We start from the raw sequence: 18100 nt of genomic DNA, 5'->3' as shown, positions 1-18100 counted from the left end.
CTACTTGTTAAATCCAGATAGACTTCACTCGACACTTGGTAGAGTTTCATCATTAGGAAAATGATGTTTAACTGTATGTTCGTGATGATGAAGCAGCAGCTCTTTCCACCCACTTCACCACAAGGACATTTGAGGTTTCTAGATAGTGCCTTTTACCAAGAAACATGAGCTTGGGTGTCATGCTCTTTCAACATGCCAAGTTTCCATTTCACTAATGCTCTTATGAAGATTTGTCTCTCTCTGCCTGCCTGTCTTGTTCACTTCACAGTGGGTGAAGAATCAGATCAGTAGAACTCAACAAAACATCTCAAAGAAAATACACAGCAAATAAAAGCCTTGCGTTCAAATCCTTACTTGCTCATCAGCAGAAAAACCCTACTTTTTAAGAGTCAGTGAGCCAGCAAGAACAATATCAAAACATTGAGGCAGCTATCACTGTCTGACTGTGTTAGAGATGCCAGAGTTCTCCTAATTGCATGCACATTTTCTTGTTTGCTTTCATCTCCTGTGTAAATCCCTTGTAAATATTCCCTGTGATCTAATGATTGTTTAAATGAATTAGGCCTAAGTCATCATTGACTTGTGCTTTTCCTTCTGGGTCATGTCTCAAATGAAGAGGGTCTTTGAAGAGTTTTACACGGCCTAGGTACAAAAGGACACTAACAATAAACAAATAAGAGACTGGTCGCTTCACAAATAGTCTAAAGATAGTATTCTCAGTAAGTCGCTTGTCTTCTCAGAGAATCCAAGGTGTGGCCAGGTATGTAGGCTAGGGTAAAGTGTAAGGTGTCGATCAGAAAATATCTTAGTCTCCTCTCTTTTTTTTTAACTTGTAAAGAAGTGTATTCGTACACAGTGTTACAAACTCAGCGTTAACTTTTGTGGTATCGACAGATTATGTTTGACCCCGCTTCTACTCTAGTTTCGTTTGTCTTTGTGTTTTTCTGCATTGTCTCGCTAAACAAACAAGTCTGGAAGGATGTCAAGCTTGAATAGGACCGCGCCATGAGTGCCAGCTCTGCGGGGGTCAGGTTTACATTACCTCGCTGCCGGTGGAAGACAATGTCGCTAAATAGTTTTTGGGAGGGTACGACGTTTACGTTGATATTTACCTGAGCTTCCATGTGTGACATAAACGTTGTCTCCCCGGCTTGACTGTTTTTAAATCCAGCAGAGACACCACAGCACCCCCCTCCAGGACGATGGTTCCTCCCCCCTGCCCGGCTGAGCATGGTGCTCTCTATTTTGACTGACATCGTCGCGACTCGCCAACTTCAGCGGTTTGACAAGTTAGGAGCGGGTGAGTGAACTATCATTATTTGATTTATTGATTTTATACACGTGTTAATCTGTTGCTACGATTCATTTGATGCCCTTTTGGTTTTTGTAAAAGCACACACTTGCACTCACCTCGGACGGAGATATAAACCTTTGCCAACTTAATGAAACTTTTGAATCAGGTTGACAAGCCCGGAGGCTGCCCGTTAGCTTCATATACCGTAGGTAACCGTAAAGCTAGTTAGTCGACACAACAAAGGAGAAGACAAAATACCGGTAAGTGTTTAGACTGGGCAGTTTCACTCATATCGCTCTGAGAAGTGAGTTAACCAGAGAGCCTGCGAAAGTAATTACAGCTTCACAATCTCGGCTGAGGGAACTTTTGTAGTTCGTTGTGCAACAGCAGGGTGGTTACTTGCAGTGAGGAGTCAGATATGGATGAGACATAGATAGATAGATAGATAGATAGATAGATAGATAGATAGATAGATAGATAGATAGATAGATAGATAGATAGATAGATAGATAGATAGATAGAGCTGCTGACTGCTGTAACATCTGTGTTTCAGCACACTTTTCCAGTTTCTGTGATGTAGCCAACAGTGAACCTATAATTTGATGTTCTCTCTCTTTTTTTCTGAATGAAGGCGGAGAGACATGCAGTGTTATGGCCTTCAGAGTGCAATAACAGTGTAACTGTGTATGTGCATGCATGCCTGACTGTGTTAGAGACAGCAGAGTTGTCCTAATTGCATGCACATTTTTCTTGTTTGCCTTCATCTCCACTGTTTAGTCTCCTGTAACTATTCCCTATGATCCCCTGCTTGTCGTTGTATTTATTTTTTAGTATCTGCCCTAATCCCTGTACCTTTCCTCCTTTCTACTAAAACGCAAAAAAAGTTCAGGACAACTTTATACTCTTCCATTGTCTCTCCGTCCCACCAGTCCCCGCCCATTTCCCAGGGCAAAACTCAAAACATCAGGGCATTAAACAGTGCTTTAAGTACAACTCTGTGCTGTCATGTTTACAGTGATCTTGTACTTTCCAGACCTCTCTGTCTGGTTTCCTCAGCTCCGTGGGAACTGATTAGCTCACAGTTGTTGAGAGCCGTCAGGGTGGACGGATTCCTTCCCACTGCTCCTCTCACTTATTACCCTCCACCTCACATCTGCTGATAACTGCCTCTTTTTTTCTGTTTCAACACTGACTGTCATTCTATGTGATGTTAGGCAGCCTTTTTATTTGTATACAAGGGTGTTATCTTCGTTGTGATCCAGTTGTGATTTCTTGCTTATTTCCTTTTTTTGAAGCAGCGGTGCTCTCCAGTGAACTTATAACCCAACTTAAACTTGTACGGAAACCGTCTCTCTCGTCCCCTGCTTTGTTTTCCCAGCTTATTTTATTTGGCAGTCATGCAGCTCCACTCCCACGAGCTTGACCCCCTGTCAAGCTTTGTCGTGTGTGTTCCACTCCCACTATGTCATGCTCTGCCTTTACAGTCTCAGAGGGATGCTTCATTATAAGAAATCACATAAGACGTGCAGCAAGACCAAACACCCACTGTCAGAAAGAGAATGACTCAGGAGTCCAGGCCTGCAGTGTTGCATAAAGCCTTTGTTTGTTTAAATGCCCTGCAGGAGCGAGAAACTGAAACAGTCAAATTTGCGTAAAAAGGAGATGAACTTAAAGGAAGGTATGTAATAGGAAACGTGAGGTAATTAGAGGAGTTTGTTTCAGAGAATGTAAATGAAACCAGTTTTGTGCAGAGAGTTTCAGAAAAGAAGGATTAATGTCTGTGGTGGTATAATTGCATTTTTGAGTCATTCAGTCAGTGTGTTGGCTGATCTTCATAGCTGCGCCCTGCTTCATGTATGCTGCTGATATCATATTCTCGCAGGACCAGAATCAGAGTTTCCACCCCAAGCAAAATCCCAGCTCTCTGGTATCTCAAACACACACACATAAAATTATTACAATATGTTCTCACTATGTTGTTATACAGCTGCCACATGAAACAGACACACCGAGCTTCAGCTTATACCTGTGATGCGGCTGTTGTCTTTATTTTAAGTTGTGCTATAGGTAACTACTGTAGTGTAGGAGAGAATAAAATGGCGTGGTACTGTAATGGTTAAGAGGGGCTTTCCTGACTTTTGAATCAGGAGGAACCTTTTACAGTCTGAAGGTTTTAGGGAATGGTGAGCTTAGTCCAGATCAGCTTAATAATGACTGGATGTCTGTGGGATCAAGTAGAAGCTTTGGACAGAGGGACATTTAGGAACAATACCCCAGAGGACTACAACATATTAAACCTGCAGGACTGGTTGGGCTGAAAGTACAAAGCTGAAAGCCTGAGTTGTTGCATCTTGTTATATTACCAACAAGCTCACCAGATGTTTTCAATCCCACAAGTCACATCACTACCAGTGTTTTCCATTGTGGGGGCATGTAAACAGGAAGTGGATGTGATGTTTATTGTAACCTAAGCAGTATAATGAATTTATGGGAAATGTATTACTGTACTTAAGTAGTGTTTAACATTATTAATCTGTTGTAACGTACTGATATTTGGTTAATCAGATGTTAATTGAATAGGAAAGGATGAAGTAGGCTGGGTAATATTGATGTTTATAGGCTTCGGGTTTAGTAATTTTGTTTTATTGATTGTTTTGTTTTATTGTTATAACAGTAGTCTAAAGTTGTATGATTATATATAAAAAACCTTGATTGAACAGTTCTGCTTATTGATATCGTATCATAAGCTACATGCTTTTATGAATCCATCAGAATGACGAAAATCTCAGATGGTTGAGAAATTTCTACAAGATAATATCATTTATCAATTGCTCATCATGAAAGTGAATCAAAACAAAGAAATCATTTTGGTGAATGCTCTTTTTCATGTGTGCAGCATTTAACTGTGCAGCTTGTGGGTGTATTTTCAGATCAGCTGTTTGTACCATGACATCTGAAGAGCAGAATGTATAGCTGTTGATACTGTTTTATTTGTCCACAGTCTCAGCTTGTATACTGCAATTTACCTTAAACTCCACTAACTAAACTTGTTTTTAAGATTCCTGTGTTAGGCTAGTGTTTAAAACAACAGGACTCTAGGACTTTAATTAGTTTTTTCATGCACTTGTTGCACAAAAGTGAGGCTATTCTGACTGTACACAGTGAAGGCCTTTTGAAAATGAACACAAACACACAGGAAACAATATGCTTCCTCCAATTCGTCAGTACGACGCCCTGATCGTGGTCACTGACAATGCGTCCGTCTGTCTGCGTCTATGAATATTCATGTCACCGGTGACACGGCGCCTGACTCTGACCAAGTCCTGATGACAAGCAGGCAGCGCTACAATGGAGCTCTCATGAGTCAGGACAAAATGACGTAGCCCCTCATGACAAGTCAGCTCCATGAAAGACTCCCCCGTTGCCACGAAGGCAGATGAATGTTGGAAGGCATAGAAAAACTCAGAGCTGTATTTGTAGTTGTTTTATGTGATGCCACATTTACAATGATCTCCATATCCTTCTACATAAAGTGTACATGAGGTCGTGTCCCGGAGGTGCCAGTTATTAGTCAGTTATTATGTATGCAGTCCTTGAGATTTGTTACCTCAAGTTGCTGTTTAAATGTGTGCAGGACAAGTTGCAGCATGACACGAGCATTCAATTCTGAGGAGGTCTACTGGCATTTTCCCCCTCCACCTATGACTCACTCATTACTCTGTCTCGCTCTCCTTATCCCCGCCTCTCTCTCAGGTAGAGCACTAAACACTATGGTGGAAGTAGAGCGCAGGTCTGAGCGTGTGGGTGTGATGATCCCTCTGCAATAAGTCGACAGAGAGAACGACGGCGGCGGGACAGATTGAGACGGACTGGAGCAGAAGAGGAATGGCTCGAAACGTTAACTTCGATCTGAGCTACCCTCTCATGGAGGCTGGACTGGAGTAAGTGACAAAGTTCATGTCTCTTCTGTTTTTCCTGTTCTCTGTTTAGTTTTGCTGTCATGAGCCGTGAGCTTAGTTAGCACTTCTTCCCTCGAGGGCTGTGAGAGCAGCAGAGAGTGTGAGAAGTATAAGGAAATGCTTTAGCATAAATACTTTGTACTTGTTGATCACCTGTTAAGACGTTTAACAGGACTGATCGCCATGCCGATGTTTGGTTGTGAATGAGTGTGTGTGTGTGTTTGCATTCTCGCTGTGCTATATTTGTAAAAGTGCTTAGTCAAAGGGAACTGCACTCACCGTTTGTTTATATTTTCTTCTTGCTACGAGAGAAAACAGTCAGTCCAGTTCTAGATAACGCAGGAGGAGGATCACACAGAAGAGCAGTTTTAGCTGTGCTGATCACAGATGAATGAAATTCACTTCATACACTCTTCTTGTGTTGTTTGGTTGTAGTTTCCTCCCATGAGAGTTCCACTGACTTGATTCAGAATGTCCTTGAGTGTGAACCATAATGTTGTCAGCGGCCGTCAGCTCTCAGAGCCGTCTGGATCTGAACTGAAGTGTCTTTGAATCCAGCCTACCCTCTGTCTCACTCTTTTCTGTCCTTGTCCTCATGTCCGTGTGTCCCTCTGTCAGGAGCCCACTAGATGAGGAGGTGGTTCATCACTCGTTCAACCAGCTGATAGCAGAGCAGAGTCAGAATGGGATGTCTGACGCCATCGAGCTGCAGCAGCTGCAGAGGGAACTGGACGAGGAGAGTCGAGGTACTGTCACTGTGGATGTGTAATGTGAAGAACTGATTTTATAGCTGAGTTTTATGTGATTCTAATATTGATACAAGATATTAGATGTAAAATGCCATCAGCCCTGCATAAGAAAATGTACTGTCATAGTAATGTGTATGTCTGTGTATGGTATTGTGATCTGGCTTGACTATCCTCTTCTGGTCTCAAGGGCAAAAAATATTCAATTACTGCATTACTGACTTTACAGTGAATGTTTTTCTAACTGATCACTCATGACGGTGTGTTTCTTAACATCCTCTGAGCGCATCATCCGTCATCCTCAGTGAATATCTTGTTTGAACATATCATTGTCCTTATCAGCAGATGCAATTATTATTATTATTTTTATTAGCACATGAAAGAAAGATAAAACAGCGTGATAAAAAAGTAGAACAACAACAAAAACATACAATGTATACAGTAGATACAGCAAATGTGCAGGAGAAGCCAAAAAAGTGGTCCTAACAAACATTCAACACAAAAAACAGATTTACAGTAATGTGAAGAACAACATAAAACAGTTAGAAAAGAGAGAGAGACAAAAAAAGCAATGTTGTGTGGTGATGTACGGGAAACAGTTGGTTTATGCATTGCTCAACTGGGCCAATTGATTATTTGTTTCCTAAATGAGTTTATGCTTGTGCAGTTTCTAAGGTGGTTTGGCAATGCCTTCCAAAAGTGCGGACCTCTAAATCTAATTGAGAACTGAGAGAAAGTAGACCTGAAAAATATTTTTCATGTTTTTTTGTTTTTTTTAAATTCCCCAGATAATGTGGCCTACCTGTCCAGTCATGGACATAACTATAGGGAAAGGCGTCTGGGACAAAGAGATGATGAATGGGAGGATGATGGAGGAGAGACAGACCCCCTCAGAGGGGAACGCTGGTCCTCAGCCACCATGAAGATCCTGTCGTCCATGCCCAGTCGCACCATCGGTGGGTCCTGTTGTGAAAGTGAAAACACTGATGCTGAGAGGAAGACACAGACAATCACATACGTCTGAAGATCTGTTGATATGAATGATTACTGTATCTGACAACAGGATGGTTTGACATCATCAATGGCAATGACATCTTCATTGATATTCCTGTAAATTGTTTTTGCCCTACAAGGGTGAAAGCTTCAGGCCCAGCGGCAGTAAGCATAATGTTAGAAAGTGTGGCATGTTTGGGTTAGTGAAATACTTACAGGTTTAAAGTTCATCTCCAGGTTAAGATAATGATTGTCACCACTGGTCTAACCCCACAGAAACATTCACAGCTGCTTAGGACAAGGCTGTTTTTCATAGTTCTTGCATAAAGTTCATGTTTACCACATAGAGTTTCACTTGTGCATAGACTGTCGAAAGTGCTTTATGGTGCCATATTAAACTAACCCATTAGGTTTCTGTGTCAGTATGGGGTTGTACTGTAGCTGCACTGCACATGTTGAGTTATAAAAGATAAAAACAGACTTGTTTCAGTTGAGCAGTTAAGTTTCATGAGGAAGCAATCAGTGTGTTATCTTCCTGCCAGCATTTGCTGCAGGTCTGGTGCTTTAGCTTGTTTTCAAAGCTCTGAAGCTGTTATCTAATTTCTTAAGCTGTATCACATAATACGTTGTTCACAAGTTAGAATTTCAACATCGGAAACGTTGGTGAGAGATATTCATCTTTCAGTACTTCCCTTGTGTCACATGCCAACATTTAAATGAACATGTTACAGTGGGCTGTCTTGTGAACACTGTTTTGATGTTAAAAGGGATAGTTCCACATTTCGGCAAATTGGCCCATTAATGTTGGTTCGTTACCTTTAATTGTCGGTGCAAGCTATTTTTAGAATGGCGGAGCAGAGTCGTGAGCTGCTCAGGCAAATGGCATTTCCTTCATCAAACTCATCAAATACACAATCCAACAACTCCAAAATGCTCTGGTGGAGAAGTTGTGACCTGCAGATTCACCACACTATGAGATAATAACGGAACGTATGAGATGAGTTATTTTGAGATAAATTGCAAAACCACTGATGCGTGTTCCTGTTGGGGGCAGTTTTTTGGCAAGCAGTCTCTGCATTTTTCTCGAAAACAACTCTGTCTCGTCAACGTCTTGGTTTTGTCAACGTGCACATCTCTCTCTCCCTCAGGGTGATTTCATTGTCAACAGATATTTGGCATTTTTTTGTGATGAAGTGGTTATTTCATTCAAATACATGTATAGAAACCATTTTACAACAGATGCGTTTGTCTTTGAGTTCAGCAAGAGGCGGAGGACTTGAGAATTGTACTTTTATGTTAATCCCACCTCTGACCAGTCTGATCCGTCTTGCCTTGTCAGGCCGCAACAGAGGAGCCATCATCTCTCAGTACTACAACAGGACCATGCAGCTTCGGAGACGCAGGCAGAGCAGACCTGCCATCCGGGACTTCTCTCGCTCTGCCAGACCAAGTATACGGGGCTACGGCATGGAGGGAGACTATACGGATGCAGAAGGTACAGAGGGAGGAAAATCACCTTCACTTTACTGGGCTCCTCCAAAACTAGAATACAAACTGATCTGGGATGACATGTTTGTCTCACTGTGTGTTACAGTGACTAAAAGGGAGCGTTTGGTGAACAACCTGCAGAACCTTTCAGTGAGCGACAGAGTCAAGATGCTCCGGGCGATGCCCCTCAGTGTGGCGGAGAAGAGTGAACTCAGGTTCATGTGCTTTACATTATTCATATTCATATTCATTCATTCGTGTGTTTTCGACATCAGTCTGAACTCCCCTGTGTTTCTCTGTCTGCAGGACTTTAGCATTACAAAAGGAGAGGCACACGCGTTCTGGCAGTCAGATCCCATGTTGCAGTCGACTCAAATATTACATAATAATTGTAAGTCACGCCACCAGCAACATTGACACAATCCTGTCCATTGTCCTGACTCGACACACAGAGTTTGAACCAAGATTACGAACAAGAGCCTGTCCAGATACAGTACAAGTTTCTAGTGACGCACTACATCAGAGTTTCCACAATTAAAAGTATGTAAAGTGTGCCAAACTGAGGAGTTTTTTTTTCCCATCCCGCCAGTAAAAGTTGATTTATGTACAGATAATGTTGCTGCTGCTGCTTCTGCTGCTGCAAGGGATTCTCAAAGGTTTTTCTTTCTTCGTTTACGTGCTCTCTACACAAGCATAGTTCAGTGTACAGTGAAGAGTGAGATTGGGTGACTTAGAAATAATGTAGAGCAATGCACACATTATCTCATGTTGCTCACGTAGTTTCATATCAAGACAGGTGCGTCAGTGCCCGTGGATCTCCACGGGCCAGACATTTGGTCCGTGGGCTGCATAATGGGGTTGGCTGCCCTACAGCAACACGTTTTTAGCTCATTTGCTCTGTTTTACACCCTTTCATTTGTGACAAAAACATCTGATGGGGGGAAAACCCGTGACAGACAGTGGCTTTTGCACGTAGCATAGAGTTAATTCCTGCTTTTAACCCTTTTTAAGGACAATGAATGTGAAATGTTTAGACCAATTGTCTAATGGTTGTGAATTTTTAAATTAATCTGAAGCAATAGTTAATTTAAGATGCCTCCGCTGAGACATGTAGAAAGGCTTGTTGGAGGTGCGAAAGAGGTGCAAAGTAGTGATGTCATTAAAATGCAGGTGGCTCTGACTTTTGGACCCTATAGTGATGAATTGACTGCTCTGAAGTTTATAAACAGAGGAGAAAATAGTGGTAGTTTCAGTTTGTGTTTCAAATCTTATAAATTATCATCACACTATTTTTTAGTAATGAAAAATGATACAGTCTCTACTTAACGGTAGAGGCTGTAGGAGTTTCCTAGAAAATAAAATATAGGCGTTTACAAAAGAAATCTTGCTTACAGTAATCCTCACATGGGCTTCTACTCATGTGTGCTGGTGACTGTGTCTGCTGACTGTGTTTCCTCTCCATGTTTCTACGTACTGTAAGCGGTATAATGTATCTGTTGCCCAAGCATAGACGGCTCTAAGAGCATGAGTCACAAAGTTCAAACCCAAAAAACCGAAGTGATTTTTAGGAAAAACTGGAGATTTTTTATAGTTTTCTTGCTGGTTGTGATGTGTTTTCTGTGTGTTTCTTCTCCCATGCTGTTTCTTAGGCACTGAGACATAGCTGGTACAGCTGGCTGTCGTTCCTGCACTCCCTCCAGCTGTGGCAGGTGGCACTCAAGAGAGTGAGCGGCCGATTCGGCACTGGAGTCCTCTCATACTTCCTGTTTCTCAAGACCCTACTCTTCTTCAACGTGTTCCTGTTGCTGGTGATGGTTGCATTCCTGGTGCTGCCTCAGGCTGTGCACCCTCCAGTGCTGTCTACTGTGAGACGCTCCTTCACTGGACTGGAGCTCCTCACCGGCGCAGTGAGTTGTGTCCTGTTGTGACATGTTATTGCAACACACTCTAACATGCTATGAAGCCTCAGTTTTTAGAAAACACTCACCACATACTTGTGTGTGTTCAGAAGCTTTAAAGGGATACACCAACATTTTTTTTTCATGTCTTGCCTCACTCCCGAGTCCATGACAAGCAGATAGACACCATCCTTTCGACTGTGCGTGCAGTAACAAGGGAGATACAGGCAGAGCTGGCGCACCGCTAATTAGCTTAGCTCAAACGCTGGAAGTGCATAGGTAGTGTTAGCCTGCCTCCACCTAAAGTCATCAGAGAAACTCTTGAGCGGTCAAATGCCGGTAACGGGACGAGATCGGTCAAAACGGAGGGTTCAAGCAAAGGGTTTATTTTGGTTCAAGCTAGCTACATCAAGGGTAGGTTAGCTTCCTATTTCAAAGTAAAAGCACAAATTCTATCGTCATGGTTTTCTGTATGTAAAGAGCAACGGGTGTTTTATTTTGTGAAAGTAACCAGAAGTGCGTTGGTCACAACGGCTAGCTTGAGTAGCGCCGAACAGCTGGTATTTAGACAAATTAACGACACACTGCTGATCTAAACGGCTACTTTCTCACCTAAAAATGTTTGAAATGTCGATAAAGTGATATATTTACAGAGTTTAGAGCTAAAATGAAATCAGCTTCTGACTGCTGATCTCGGCTCAGGTAGGAGGCAGGCTAACACTACCTATGCACTTCCAGTGTATTAGCTAAGCTAATTAGCGATGTACCAGCTCTGCCCGTATCTCCCTTGTTACTGCACGCACAGTTGAAAGGATGGTGTCTATCTGCTGGTCATGGACTCGGGAGTGAGGCAAGACATGAAAAAAAAATGTTGGCGTATCCCTTTAAGTCCACGTGATGACATCCTAATAACAAAGCCATCTTGTAACTGCTGTAACTAAAGCTCGTCACCGAAAAATGTGTTTGTCTCAGTGTTTCTTCATTATCTCATGTAACAAAGTGACCACTGACGCAAATGTTCACTTTGGTGTGAATGACTGTTTCTCCGTCTCTTTTTGTCTCAGGGCTATTTCTCAGACACAGTAATGTACTATGGATACTACTGTAACAACAGACTGGGTGGGAGCTACAGGGATGATGCTGGAGGGCAGAACATCTCTGTGTCTAATGGAACCAGACCAGACGGCACAACGAAGCACCTGCCTTACAACATGCCACTCGCATACTTCTTCACCATTGGAATGGCCTTCTTCATTACGTGTATCATCCTTGTGTACAGGTACAGTGTTTGTTTTAAATATGTTTCAGGCTTGTTTCAACTCATAAATTAGTTATGTATTTGTTATATGTCAAGATGTTAATGTGTGATTTCTCTACAGCATGTCCAAATCATTTGGTCAGAGTTTCCGAATAAACAAATCCCACAGCATCCTGGCCATAAAAGTCTTCTGCTCCTGGGACTTCAAGGTCATCAAGAGAAGTTCTGTAAAACTCATGTCTGAGAATATCTGCACCCAGCTCAAGGTACGCATACACACACTCACACATACACGCCTTAGACACACAGACAAACCAAACACATCCTCCCTCTCTGTGTTTTGTTCTCCGTCACATACATCACAGGAATGTGAAGAGCTAATGCATTCTGCTCTTTCTACACCCTCTCTTTGTCTCTCCTCTGCAATGTCCTTTTTCTCTTTTCATAACTCCCCTCTCTCTCCCCCTCACGTCTCTCCCTCTTCAGGAGCTGTTGGCAGAAGTGAACCATAAGGACGTCAAGAACACTGGCTGCCAGAAGCTGCGGAAACTGACGGTCCACGGCATAGCATGGGCCATCTGCATAGGAAGCACCACAGCCGCCGTGGTCATCATTTACTTCTTCTCCCATCACATGCACCAGGTGAGGCGGGAGGGTTTTCCAAGGTGCAACGTTTCAAGGATCTGAATCTTTATAGATGGATATCGGTGATGGGAATAACAGCGTTATAAAATAACGGCGTTACTAAAGGTGCTGCTTTTTTCAGTAAGGAGTAATCAAAAAAGTTATAACGTTATAATACCATTAGCATTACTGACAATAAAATCCGCCGTTACTTGACTTGATTTTTTTTTTGGAACTAAGCAACTCACTCAGGCCTGTGCGGAGGAATACTGAGTGAGTTGGTTAGTTCCAGATAAACGGGAGGCTAGGGGGGCGAGTCCAGGTAATTTGACATATTTTAACATTTTATAAAAAAGTAATGCAATAGTTACATTTCCTGGTAATTAGCAACTTTTGTAATGTAGTAATTCAGTTTCTAACTCAGTTCCTTTTTGGGTAAAGTACTATCTACAACTGATTACTTTTTTAAAGTAACGTGCCCAACTCCGGTGGATATTCAGGACTTGTGGCTGTATACGTTGCCCACAGTCTTTGGTCTTGTTCCTCTGCTTGCATAAAGGCATCAGTAAATTCTGATGGACGTCATTATCGCACAATTTAAAATCGGACCATCTAAACATCTGTTTGATTTTTAAATCTCCTACCCTCTACATTTTGTAACTTGCTGGTGACTCCTGGTGGTGGCATCAAAAACCACACACTGACTCTGAGCAAAGCTGCCAGCAGAGAGAGGGGCGCACTCTGACGGTGTGATCTCTGACAGATGGAAGATGAAAGTAACTGTATCATGAAAAGAGCACATCATCTACTGGACCTGCACACTCAGCTTTCTCTCATTCTTTCCTCACAGAACCAGCAGAAAATAGCTCGTAGTCCTGAAGCCAACAAGAACGTGTTACTGTACGAGGCCAGCCTGTTGGCTCTGCCCACGGTGGTGTCGCTCATCAACCTGCTGCTGCCCGGCCTGTTCAACCTCACATCCTGTATGGAGGACTACCAGTCACCTACCATATGCACATACGTTGCCATCGGCAGGTACGAGCAGAGACACGGGGTTAACGTTTGAGGGTAAGAAGACGCAGAGGTGTCAGACTGTTGTTGCTAATACTTTGTTTGACGTTTGTGTTCTCCAGGAACTTGCTGTTAAAAGTGAGCATCCTGGCCGTCCTCTGTTACCACTGGCTGGGCCGGGTGGCCGTTGACCTTCAGTACGATCACTTAACGGTAATATTAATGATGAGATTTCCTCTTTCTTTTTGTTTTCTTTTTTTATCCTCACAGAATACATTACACAGCTGTTATTGATTTCTTGATTCACAATTATTGTCAAGAAAAAAAAAAGAGGAAAACATCAGCATATCAAAACATAACTGTTACAGTATTATAATGTTAAAAGAAGAAAAAAACAAAACTAACAGACAGAAGGTGGGATAACAAAAAAAAACAATGATGAATCAAAACGGGATGTATGGGCTTGTAACAACGGCTGCATTCACTTGTAGGGAGACCAAACAACTATATTATCTGAGTTTTGATATGCGTGTATAAGACGTATAGGACCAGACAATCCTTCAAACCAACAGAGAGACAGACAAAGAAAGTAAGTGGGCGGAGACAAGTGATTTAGTTTCTAGGATGTGACTGTGACATTTTGTTGTACATAGGAGACCCATTTTGACCATGACTTTGTGACTTTATCCATTTGTAGGCAAAGCGAGAAAGTAATCTTTTCCATTATATACGGTATATTTCATTAACAATATCAGTCCATTCCTCTAGTGTGGGGGAGTCAGGGAGATTTTCTCTTTCACATTACATTATTAGTCTTGGAATGCTTTTTTAATTTCATTTTTGGAGTCAGCATTGCACAGTGTGTTGCTCCCTTCATGATCCACTTTGTCTGATCTGTTTTTGACTATATTGCATTTAGTGCTGGGAGACTTTTGTTGGCCAGGAGCTTTATCGCTTCCTACTAATGGAATTCATCTTCACTCTTCTGGACACCTTGTTAGGAGAGTTTCTTTGGAGGTGGGTAACACACAGAACCATGAAAATTGCAGCTTTTCTCCTTTGTTGGTTTCTTTCTGTTCCCTCACTGTGGTGTATTGAACCACCTCTTTTCTCCTCCTGCTCTCTGCAGGTTGTTTACTAAGAGGGTGTTGAAAAAGAGGAGGAACCCAGAGTTTGATATCGCCAGGAATGTCCTTGAACTCATCTACGGACAGACCTTAGCCTGGTACTGAAACTTACCGTTACAATGCCCGCACACACAGTCATGTGTGAGTGATGTCAGAGCTGTTCTGGGTAATGAATATTGCCTTTGTGTTTTTCAGGCTGGGTGTTCTCTTCACTCCTCTCCTGCCCGTTGTGCAGGTCATCAAGCTCCTGCTGCTTTTCTACATTAAGAAGGTACTTCAGTGGAAAGATTATGATGCACAAAAATTAAGGCCTAAACTGAAATTTCCAAAAAGTATTCAGACAGCTAATTGTGTCTAATGACAGCAATTTCCCCCTGTTCTTTCTTTCCATGTTGTGGTTGAAATTATCCTCTGCTGTGGCGTGCCTTTAGAAATTCCCAGTCTATTAGGCAGATGCACAGACGTCATCTTATTTTTCCGTTTGACTTTTTGTTTATTATTATACAGTCTTCAACTCAGTGGTCCTCTGCTTCTGTCATCTTTTCCCTGTCTCGATCTCTAACCTTTTATTTTGTTTACTCCACAGAGCAGTGTGATGATGAACTGCCAGGCTCCCAGGAAGCCCTACAGGGTCAGCCAGATGACCACCATCTTCATCACTCTCCTCTGCTTCCCCTCCTTCCTCGGCGCCTCCGTGTGTGTCACATACACCATGTGGAGGTACTCGCACAGTCGACCCTGTCACTTAAAAGAACATTGCATTAATTCATATTAATTGCCTCATGGTTTACCCTGTTCTCAATTATAACCACCATGTTGTGGTGTTACATTGTGGTTGTGGGCTCTGCCAAAAAAACACACTAGGTCAGAACCACATCTACTGTACCGCAATGCATTGCAATTCAATGCAATGCAATGCAATGCAATGCAATGCAATGCAATGCAATCTAATCTGCAGGTTTATAATCATTTACCATGAGATCATTTTGTAACATTAACACTATATTTCCACCATTTTCCTCGTGATCATTGTTCCAGAGGACTCAGATTGTTACTGTGGCTTTCCAGAAATGGAAAACCATACCTGATTGCACTATAAATTGCTGTGCCGGGTTTTGGCATCTGATAAGTCAAACTCATGGATCTCTTATTGAAACCGGTCGTCCTGGATTGTACTGAGAAAAACACACCCCTACACTGTTCACTTTTTTTTTTTTTAAAGTGCATTTTTCAGTCTGAACTCAGTAACCTCAGTCGAGTCTTAACCCTGAAATGTAATAGTTTGTCTTGTGGGAAGCAGAATGACCACGTTTTTGCCCTGTGAACATGGCTGTTTGAGATATGCATCCCAACAACATGTGAAATAATCACACATACACATACACTGTATTGTGGTTATTGTGGGTTGAATGTTCTTCTGTATTTTAGAGAATGGTTCTCTTTAATGACTTCTTGTTATAACATAACATAGAGCACACGCACACACACACACACACACACACACACACACACACACGCTCTATCCCTCTCTCTCTCTCTCTCTCTCTCTCTCTCTCTCTCACACACACATGAAAATAGTTTAAGTCACCTTAAAGTTTCCATCTTCCCTTAAAGTTTCTGCCTTGTTCTGTCACTGCTTCCTGTGTAACACACACACACACGCACACACACACACACACACACACACACAGAGTGACCAACAAGTTAAGCAACATTTCAGACACTTGTGTTGTGTGTCATCACTGACAACTTCAGAAACACACTAATTTCTCTATCTACTAAATATGGGCCTTTGCAATGTGGGATTGTTAACACAAAGTAGTGTGTGTACCACAGAGACAACTCTTAGTAGATTCTTTTGAGGGCGCTATCATCTAGTCTAGTGGACACTTTTACACATACAGTGGTGGACAGTAAATATGGTTGACTAGACAGTAGATGTAGACAACTACTAGACAGTAGATGGGAAGACATTTTAGATCCAGCAGAAGACGCACAAGTGAAGATACAAGTATTCTACTCAGACCATTGCCACTTGAAAACTGGACTGTAGCCTTACTAGCATGTCTTTTTTTTAAATTTATGGTTTGGCTGTAGTCACGTTTCCTGCCTATGTTCACTTGAATAAACAGCTGTATGTATGCCTGTTCAGCAATCTGTCCTTTCTCACAACAGAGACAAACACAGATGTGTTTGGCCTCACAACAGAGAGAGTCACATGTGTCTTCTGTCCTCAGTATCAAGCCGTCGTCGTCGTGTGGTCCGTTCCGCGGGCTGAAAAACATGTTCCAGGCAGGGAAAAAAATGATGGAAGAACTGGAAAAGGATAATCCCAACCTGTCGGTGCTGGCCAGGGCTCACTCCTACCTGGTGGAAAACCCTTTCTTCCTGTTTGTGGGAGCAGGCATCTTTCTGTGAGTACACAGACACAAACACAGCTGTAGCAGGCTTTCCCATTGTCAGTGTGTGTGTTTCATCTATATAATCACTTTGCATTATTATCAAAATCATTGTTATTGAGTGAAACACTGCTCTGATGCACTTTCATTGTGTCTTTCCATCAGGATAGTCATCTACTTCCACAGTCAAGTGGTGGACGGTCAAAGGAAGATCATCAATTTGCTACAGGAGCAGATACAAAATGTAATGTACAGGATGTATCTAAGTATGGGCATGAATATAATAGACTGAAATGTTCTGTTATTTTGCTTTTGACATTTCTGGGTCTTCATCTCTTCATCTCTCTATTCAGGAGGGAGACGATAAAAAGTTTCTCATCACTCGCCTTCAGTCCGTACATGAACAAAAACGAACCCCCACACAGAGACTCACAAGTCAGGTCTGTTCCTGAGGCTTTTTTTTTTTTGCTCGTCTTAATCTGAGACATTTTTTCAGGTTACAGTACAAATCTTAAAAACCTTATTAACATTTTATTTTCATTTCATTCTGTTTTCCAGAACTCTGCCTGCTGAGGCCGTCGAGTCTCCAGTAGACAAGTCCTCCCAATCCTCTGAGCACAAGCCGGGAGAATACGTAGGCCAGAGGTGATATACCTGGAATACTGAATGTGACCAAAATCAAATGTATCATACATCTGTTAGAGTTTGAATTTGCAGAGGATTTTTTTGACTGGAGTTTTTGTAGAGATGATGAACAAATCATGTGGAACTATCAGGTGAAAAGCTTTGCTTTCTACTGCACTGTACAGTTTACACAGAACATGAACTGTTTGAGCTCAGACGTTAGGAAGTCAAAGTGAAGCCTGACAGCAGCCGGTAGATATGCTTGACTATTAATAAATAACACGACTGCTCAAGAGAACAGAGAAAGACAGAGTTACAGACAGCACAAAAGAGGAAGAACTGATTTTTAGTTAAAACTGAGCAGGAAGCAGGAACCAGAATGTGTAACAGAGAAATCTTAAAACTGGTGTCGTCAGTTTAAATAGATTTCAGTCATCTCTTATAGAAGCACTTTTTTATCAACTGTGAACCGTTTTTAATGCTTTTAATTTTTTTTAATTTTTTTTAAATGTTTTATCAGTATGTATGTTGTAGTAAACTTGGATGTTGAGGTGTGATGCAACTGTAAATGATGACTTGGGTTTTATTATTTAGTTTTTTAAATAGCTCCTTTAGGACAATAAACTACAGCTGTAATGTAATACTTTTGTAATTAAATTATGTTTTATCATATTGGTGT

General features: G+C 41.8%; 1 protein-coding gene across 1 annotated transcript; it reads left to right on the top strand.

The window, feature by feature from the left end:
* Positions 1-1257: 1257 nt before the first annotated feature.
* Positions 1258-18093, top strand: tmc6b (transmembrane channel-like 6b). The gene is made up of 21 exons (XM_085785490.1): positions 1258-1300; positions 5048-5235; positions 5872-5999; positions 6788-6955; positions 8332-8487; positions 8587-8695; positions 8787-8871; positions 10130-10387; positions 11443-11657; positions 11758-11902; positions 12123-12278; positions 13111-13295; positions 13394-13484; positions 14191-14288; positions 14401-14496; positions 14594-14669; positions 14985-15118; positions 16636-16812; positions 16963-17041; positions 17151-17237; positions 17356-18093. Exons 2-21 carry the CDS (start codon positions 5180-5182, stop codon positions 17368-17370), a joined length of 2514 nt encoding a protein of 837 aa, XP_085641616.1. The 5' UTR covers positions 1258-1300; positions 5048-5179; the 3' UTR covers positions 17371-18093.
* The last annotated feature ends 7 nt before the right edge of the window (positions 18094-18100 follow it).

This window comes from Trachurus japonicus, chromosome 1, assembly GCF_045865225.1.
Source record: "Trachurus japonicus isolate A0001 chromosome 1, Traja_1.0".
In the NCBI taxonomy this organism is placed as follows: domain Eukaryota; kingdom Metazoa; phylum Chordata; class Actinopteri; order Carangiformes; family Carangidae; genus Trachurus; species Trachurus japonicus.
The sequence above is the reverse complement of the archived record's forward strand: the minus strand, read 5'-3'. Positions and strand labels throughout refer to the sequence as shown.

What these genes read in the sequence shown, in the direction of transcription:
- tmc6b (XM_085785490.1), top strand. Translation starts at nt 5,180, where the DNA reads ATGGCTCGAAACGTTAACTTCGATCTGAGCTACCCTCTCATGGAGGCT. An exon ending in TTCAGTACGATCACTTAACG is followed by an intron (nt 13,485 to 14,190) that starts GTAATATTAATG and finishes TATTGCATTTAG; the next exon opens with TGCTGGGAGACTTTTGTTGG. An exon ending in TACGGACAGACCTTAGCCTG is followed by an intron (nt 14,497 to 14,593) that starts GTACTGAAACTT and finishes TGTGTTTTTCAG; the next exon opens with GCTGGGTGTTCTCTTCACTC.